Raw genomic sequence first — 8,267 nt, forward strand, 5'->3', positions numbered from 1 at the left:
TGAGGAGAAGGGAATTTAGGTCCAATTAAGTTTACTTATCATAGAATTATACAGTACCAAAGAGGTCCCTCAGCGCATTGATCCTGTACTACCAAAAATATACTACTAGCTACACTTTGTCCACTGTTTTTCTTTATTCGTTCAAGGAATAAGGGCATAATTTGTTGTCCATCTCTAATTGCCCAGAGTAAACCACGTTGCTGTGGGTCTGGAGTCACTTGTAGGCTCGGCCAGGCCAGGTAAGGATGGTAGTTTCCTTCCGTAAAGGAAACTTTTTCCAAAAGGACATTAGTGAACCAGTTTTTCCTGACAATCGACAGTGAATTCATGGTCATCATTAGACACTTAATTCCAGATTTTTTAAAACTATTGAATTGAAATTCCACCATCTGCTATGGCAGGATTCGAAACCTGGTCCCTAGAACATGATCTTGGTCTCTGGATTAACAGTCCAGTGATAATACCACTAAGCCATCCCTTCTCTCTCCACATCTGCAGTAGGCCTATAGCCTTGAATGTTTTGATGCTTCAAGTTTTTATCCAAGTACTTTTTAAAGGTTGTGAGGTTACCCATCTCAATACCCCTCCAAGGCAGTGAATTCCAGACCCCCAATACCCTTTGGGTGAAAATAAAATGGGTCAAAAGCCCTCTCAAACCTTCTGCATTTCACTTTAAAAGTGTGCATCCTTGTTCTTGACCCTTCAACTGTGGAGGATAGCTGGTTTCTGTCCACTGTATCCATGCCCCTCATAATCTTAAGCACGTCTATCAAGACCCCCACTTAATGTGGAAGGAAAAGATCCTGTAGGGATTTGAACATGAACGTCTTTTTAAAGTTTCATGTTAGTGGACCAAGAGCAAATGGAGATCTGTGTGCACCAATAATGGGTATGGTGGACTTGGTGTGAGTTAGAATATGGGCCACAAGGTTTTGTATTACCTCTAGTTTGAGGGTGGAAGATAAAAGTCTTGCTAGGAGATTTGGACTAATCGAAGCAGCATGATATCTCTAGGTAATTATCATTACTGGGAATGCTTCCTCGTTTGATCTGTTTACCTGGCCCAAGAATACATTCAAAGTGAAGTGTTTGGCTGAGGTCCACCAATGAGGTGTCAGTCAGGATCAATCCTTGAACTTTTCTGGTTGGAATTGTTGAATTCTGTGCAGCCTTTAATATACTTAGTGGTGGAGTCTCCGGGGCTGGGAGTACTGTTTTGGAATATGTTTGTAGTTCTGCAAAGCACAAACAGTCGGTGAAGCTTTGGGCCCAGTGAACTGAGGTTCAGTTCATTTTCTACTAAGTCAGAACATGGACAAAATGTATTTGTTTGAAGAAGCTTTAGTGAGGGACTAAGGCCCATGGTTACAAAACATCATCATACCGAGAAAAAATAGGGAGAGGTGAGAAGCTAACTTTATAAGGGATATATTTGAATGCTGCCCGGGCATTATTGAAAGGGCCTAGGGGAAGAATGAAGAAGGTAGTTGCAGAGTTTTGAAGACCTGGGTAAAAAAAAGAAATGGCATCATCCAAAGAAAAGTCTAACGTTCATCTGTGGTGGGTGTTAGCTGAGGAAGAAGGGGAATCTCTAAAAGCAGATGGTGATACCATGATTTTGAGTGATAAATGTTAATATAGGAAGGAAGAGGAGAAGTGATTAACAGCCAATATGAAGGGATAAATAAATAAAAGAATCATTGAAGGAGAACTGGGATACCTTTAAACATACCTTTAAACATAAAAGGAACTTTCTTATACTTGAGAATGAGGAGCTGTTGGAGATGCTCTACTTTGCCTTAGCTTTTAGCAGAAGTTGAAAGTGAAACTTAGAAGTATCTCAGAAGACAAATATTTGAAACAAAGCAATTGAAATTAATAGGAATGTAAATAAGAAAGTCCTCAGATGATGACCCACCCTGAATAAAGAAGTGAACGTTGATTAAGCAATCTTTCAGTCATCAAGATGGGAAATTGTCTGTTTGGTAATGAACGTTGCATTTGAGTTCAAGAGCAGGGAAAGGGACTGAAGCTGGAAATAATAGATAGTTAATCTCTGGTGGATTGTGGATAACTTTGTCACGTCCATATTGCAGCTTGAAACTAGTGTATGTTTAAACCATGCTAAGTCAGGAATAATCAGTATGAATTTGTAAAGGGCAGATCGCATTTGATCAAATTAATTAGTGAAAAGGAATGGTTGTGCAATTTAAGAAGAACTACTTAGAGACTTATACAAATTAAAACATCGTGTTAGCAGGAAAATTATCATGAATGGAAAGATAATTGGGCAGGAAGCAAAGATGTTTTCTTCATTTTGAGTTGTGATGAGTGGGCTGGTGGTGTGATCTGGTCTGTGAAGTCTTGTTCCCCTTGTTCCAAGTTATGTAAAATGATCTGGAAGTTAGATGTGAGAAACCCATTAGGGTGTCTTCCAACTGGGGACATTGCAAACAGGAACAGCGCAGAAAGTCATATAGGTGGCAGATGTATTTTATTTTGGAACAGTGAGAAGTAGATCATTGTTTGGGAGAGGTGGGAGTGGTGGAGTGAGTGAGTGGATGAGTAAGAGAGTTTGATAGTGATGTGCATATTTCTTCAGACGTGATTAAACATAAAGTCTGCAAAGTTGAGGGATTCTATTTATGAACATTGTTGAAAATAAAAGTAATGGTGAATTTGTTAGGCTACAGTAGGAATTGTTTGTAGCTGTAAAGGGTTTCAGAGGTATGAAAGGGAAATAAATGGCTGATTTGTGTGAATATGTTCAAGTATTGTCTTGACAGCCTATAGTTTGTGTATTGTTATTTCTTGGATGAATTTAACTTCCCCTTGTTGTTGTTTTGTATTCCAAACCAATAGGAAACTTGTGCATCATTGCCAGAGATGTCAGTCTTGCAGCTGAACTGGATTTAAGGAGTTAGATGGCAACTGCATTTTGAAATGATCATCCTATCTTTGCGTGGTGTCTTCTGTAAATAGCCTGGCCAAGGCAGACAAAGAATGAATTGTCACAGATCCTCTATATCTTGTTGAAGTGGTAATTGTTCATTTGTAAATGTGTTGAGGCCAATTGTAGCTCCTCAGCTGGGGTCAAATAACTCCAAATGGGACAGAGATCAAACCTAAGTTTCCTTTGTCTTGATTAGATGTTAACCTTGTCAATTGACCTATAAAGGGAATGAAAGCTGGCATGGTATCTACCAATTTACATTTTCGAATTAAATTGCAACTTTTCCTTGAAAAACTGAAATGTTTCTGAAATTGCTCCAATTTATTGCTGCAATGAATTTATTTCTGCTTCATTGTGACCTGAGACTGGACTAAACGATATTTCCTGTCGTTGAGGGTAGGTACTGTATAGAACTGCCCAAGGAGACTTTTTTTAAAAAAAAATACCTAAACACGTTATACCAAATCTGGTAGGAAGCTAGCAATCTTAATGCAAATTCACAGGATAACTGATGTGAGAAGTGGAAATGTTTTAGATTTTGGAATAGTTGCTATTGTTGGGTTAGGGTGGGGTTTTGTTTTGACCTGAGAAGATGGTATTACTGGACATTGCTATTGAGCTGCTGGTAATACTTTTATATAACTGACTGACTTGCTCAGCAACTTCAGAAGGTGATGCTCTTGGATTGAAGTCAAATACAGACCAGAGCAGGTAAGGATGGTGGATTTCTTTGGGTGTAGAAATCAGTGAAACTGTTGGGTTTTTTGTAACAATCTGCCAGCTTCAAGGTTGTGTGTACTGACTTTTTAAAAGGGAAACTGAGTTTAGATTCTCAAATTACCACAATGGGATTTGAACTGCTGTCCAGTTCTCTATTATTAGTCTGCTTTAATAACTGCCATGCTGCTGCACACCTTATTAAAGAAACTTTAAACAATCTGACCTGCACCTGTTATCTCAATGTTTGCTAGCGATAGGTAACTAAAATTGAGTTCATCCATTCCCCAGCTAAAAGTTCCTGTCACCAGAATGTTTGCAAAATTCATGAAGAGCTACTAAATCTTCGTTTCCATTCAATTTACTTACAACCAGAAGCTTGTGATAGTAATCCTGATAGCTTTAAAATGATAGGGAGCCAATAGTTAAAAACTGGCAGTGTGAGCTGGGGCTTATCTAGTCAGCTTGACTGAATTCCACACTCAGCAATTATCCTGTCTGATTGATCCCAAAGTATTTCTGTGACCAAATGTGAGGCTGATTTGAAACTTGCACTGGAGATAGGCATGGTACTCTATCATTGTATATTGTTCTGTTTGGATGTATGTTTGAATATATATAATCTTTGAGGAATATATATGAATTTGTTGTTCCCTGAAAGAAAAGTGGTTTACTGCTGAATTGCTTTTCCAATATGATTAGGTTGCTTTTTTTTTAATCCTATGCTTGCACACTTCAACTTTATTTTATCACTGCACTGATTTATTTCTCTTTTTCTTTATTTCCTGCACCAAGCATTCCTATCTGGACAGGGAAACGTCAATCATTTTGAGAAACATAGCTGGGAAACCTTCTCATTTGCTGACCAAGGTGAAGCGTATCTTCCAACCTGCATGTGATGAAACCTTGTAGGTAGAATGAGTAACCCTGTGACTTGTTGCCAATCCCATATCCTCGTTAATATTTATATATCAAGGAATCTTTTTGATTTCCCGTTTTCTCAATCCATTGCAGTATATTGACCAAACTGCTAGGACTGGTTATACTCAGCTGTACTCCTGTGTCTCTTCCAATAATTGACTTTGTTTGTTAACTCTTTCTGCTTGTGACCCATCCCTTTCCCTAAAAATGAGTGGACAAAATAGGCTTTGTTTTGAGCTTTTGTTTGTATTTGTACTTTTCAAAAACTTGTATTTAAACAGATATCTGCATGTCAGCGTGACTAATGCCTGCATGCTATCCCTTGTCAACCTCTCCGAGCACTTCCTGGATAACTTGAAAGAGGAGTTTTGCTCAGTTTTTCCAATTACTTCAAACTTTGTTTTTGTCATTCTGGCAACATGTATTGAATGTTAATTTACTAAGAAAATGGCAACATGCAACTTGCCTGGATTAAAAAAAGCAATATCCTAACAATATTTCCTGCAGCATTTGAGTTGTAATTATATTTAACTGAATGGTTTATTTGTAAATATTAGCAATCAACGAAACACAACTTGGCAAAGCTCCAACTTCTTGATCCCTTGAAAGCTTCTAAAACTTGAGCACTGGACAAATTTGATCCGCAGTGAGTTTTCCAGCTCTTAAAACACAGTTATGATGTTAAACCAAAGCTTCACTGGCTGAAAAATTTGTAAACCAGATGGAGTCCTGCCGAGCAAATATCTGACAACTGAAATGTTTTCTAAAGTTAGTCCCACACTAAAATTCCAAAACATCACTGCATGAGCTCAGTAATATGGCCTCAGTTGAACCTATAATGACATGAAGTTAAACTCAATTTTGTGATTCCATACCTTGGATCATTCTACTCTGTCACTTCTTGTGAAGTTCTTGGTGGGAGGCCACTATGATTTATCTGCACAGATAAATTTTGATTGATTCCAAGTTATAGTTCAGATTCAGACAAAGCCCAGATCAGAAGCTTCTTGTTTAACAGGCTGACATATCTTCATTGTTGGCCTTGTAAGATTAAAATATTTATTCACTGTTGTGAACTTGGCTATACTTCCCCAGTGGCCTAAGTTTGATTCCTGATGTGTAATCATTTGGTTAATCTCAGTTGAAGGAGCAGATCTCAAGAGTTGTCTCGAATAAGGAGTTTGAAAGGTCAGTCTGAAGGCTTGTGTGTGGGGAATATCAGGTGAGAACACTGGGTGCAGCTAACAGTTCACAAATGACCAATTGAGATGACATGCCAGAGAATGGCCAGTGCCTGTGGGCACTGTGGCAATACTCAGTTATTTCAGAAGATGGCAAATGGAATGGAGTAAATTATATCAGGAAACTGGTTGAAGGCAAAACAGCCAGAGGAATTCCATCTTGCCACATTAAGAGAAACCATTATTTAGTTAAAAAATATTTTTGTTCTTTTCCCAAATTTTGTACAATTTTCTCCTACCTCTTAAGGTTCCCTTCTCCCCTCTGCACTGCACCCAGGCCATTCCTTGAGCAAGATGGCAATCAGCAAATTATTCCCACGCTTCTGCATATGCTCTTGAATCTGTTGGTAAAAGGTAACTCATATTGGTAAGTGGGCTCTGCTTTTCTGTCTGTCTTGCAGTAGTGTCTTATGCTTGGTGGCTTATTTGATTACCACACAAACATCAAGGCCTAGAACTTGTATGCTGACCTCAGAATAATATCCAAAGCAACTAAAAATTGGTTTGAAAACTCCGCCAATTAGAGAGATGTGTTGAGGTTAGTTAATAGATCTGGTCAGCAGAAACAACAATGCCCTTAGCAGCTTATTGGGCAACAATCATACTAGCTAGAATTGGAACAATCCAACCATTAATTCACTTAGTTGACTGGACTATATTACTGAGCATAAGAATGAAAAATACTTTGTGGGAATATGAATGAGGCTTTATATATTTTGGCTTTCTTTATGGAATGACACTGCTGTGAAGACGGACGATTATTGCTCAGAACTAATTGCCCTTGAAAATATGGTCACGAGCTGTCTTCCTGCACTGATGTAGTCCATGTAGTGAAGGTGGGTCCTACAGTGCTTTGAAAGTAGCGTTTCAGTATTTTGACCAAGCAATGATGACAAAAAGGCAATCTTTTTTCCAAGTCAGAATAATGTGAGAGTTGGAGGGAAACATAGAAGTGATGATGTATGCCTTTGTCAGCTGCCCTTTTTTTTTTAGATCGTAAAGGTTACAGGTTGAGAAAGTGCTGTCAAATAAACTTTTGTCAGTTACTGAAATATATCTTGGCAATAATGACTGCTTTGGCCATGGTGCATCACCTGTGGGAGTGAGTTTTTAGGATGGAGTGTAGGGTGGCACTCATGGGCTGCTTTGACTTGGATGATATTGAGCTGCTTGAGCATTGTTGGATCTGCACTAATGCAGGCAGATGGGGAATGTTCCATCACGTGCTTGACCTGTTTCTTGTATGTGATGGACATGTTTTGGCGAGTGCAGCGATTTACTTGCCGCAGGAGCCCCAGCCTGAATGTTGATCCTGAATGCTGGGCTGAGAGGTGGCAAATGCAGTTTAATGCAGAAAAGTGTGAGGTGATTCACTTTGGAAGGACCAACAGGAATAAAGAGTACTGGGCTAATGGTAAGATTCTTGGTAGTGTGGATGAGCAGAGAGATCTGTGTCCATGAACATAGATTCCTGAAAGTTGCCACCCAGGTTGATAGGGTTGTTAAGAAAGCATAGTGTGTTAGCTTTTATTGGTAGAGGGATTGTGTTTTGGAGCCATGAGGTTACGCTGCAACTATACAAAACTCTGGTGCGGCTGTATTTGGAGGATTGCATACAGTTCTGGTCACCGCATTATAGGAAGAATGTGGAAGCTTTGGAAAGGGTTCAGAGGAGATTTACTAGGATGTTGCATGGTATAGAGGGAAGATCTTATGAGGAAAGCCTGAGGGACTCTAGGCTGTTTTTCTTAGAGAGAAGATGATTGAGAGGTGACCTAATTGAGACATATAAGATATTCAGAGGATTAGATCGGGTGGACAGTGAGAGCCTTTCTCCTTATATGGTGATTGCTCGCATGAGGGGACATTGCTTTAAATTGAGGGGTGATAGTTATAGGTCAGATGTCAGGTAGTTTCTTTACGCAGGGAGTAGTAAGGCCATGGAATGCACTGCCTGCAACTGTAGGAGACTTGCCAGCTATAAGGGCATTTAAATGGTCATTGGATAAACATATGGATGAAAATAGAATAGCCACCCCCACGCTGATTGATGATGTCACTTCCTCCCCCATCATGGCCACTCCTACAACCACTTCCACCCCTCTCAATTCCTCATGCATCACATGTCACATCACTTCCGTTCCTCACGTCATCGCTGATGCCACACGCTCAGTGACTTCCGCCACCCCTACTGCTGTGGTCACCACCACTTCCGCCCCCGCCAGCGCCACTCACCTGCATTCTGCTGACACGCCCCCCACAGAACCCACTGTCACTATCCCCACCCCCCAGATCCCCGAGGGGAACACTACCCCTGCTCATGACTCCACCTCCATTCCCCCCATCATCGCACCCACTCCAGTTACAGGTTCCGCCTCCACTCCCAGCTCTACACCCAAACCAGATCCCAGCTCCCAGCCCTGTCGAGTTTTCAC

General features: G+C 40.1%; 1 protein-coding gene and 1 long non-coding RNA gene across 8 annotated transcripts in view; one reads left to right on the forward strand and one right to left on the reverse strand.

The window, feature by feature from the left end:
- raph1a (Ras association (RalGDS/AF-6) and pleckstrin homology domains 1a) overlaps positions 1-8,267 on the forward strand; it is a 176,300-nt gene that overhangs the window by 105,414 nt on the left and 62,619 nt on the right. For 4 of the 6 annotated variants that reach the window (XM_043693158.1, XM_043693155.1, XM_043693159.1 and 1 more), the window contains one exon: positions 4,466-4,540. The exons of the other annotated variants lie outside the window; for them this stretch is intronic. In XM_043693158.1, coding sequence (XP_043549093.1) covers positions 4,466-4,540 — 75 coding nt within the window. The remainder of the gene's footprint in view (positions 1-4,465; positions 4,541-8,267) is intronic. 6 annotated transcript variants of the gene reach the window in all.
- The window catches only part of LOC122551378, a 105,736-nt gene that overhangs the window by 23,077 nt on the left and 74,392 nt on the right, over positions 1-8,267 (reverse strand). The window lies entirely within an intron of this gene.

The sequence above is a fragment of the Chiloscyllium plagiosum genome, chromosome 7, assembly GCF_004010195.1.
Source record: "Chiloscyllium plagiosum isolate BGI_BamShark_2017 chromosome 7, ASM401019v2, whole genome shotgun sequence".
Classification (NCBI taxonomy): Eukaryota; Metazoa; Chordata; class Chondrichthyes; order Orectolobiformes; family Hemiscylliidae; genus Chiloscyllium; species Chiloscyllium plagiosum.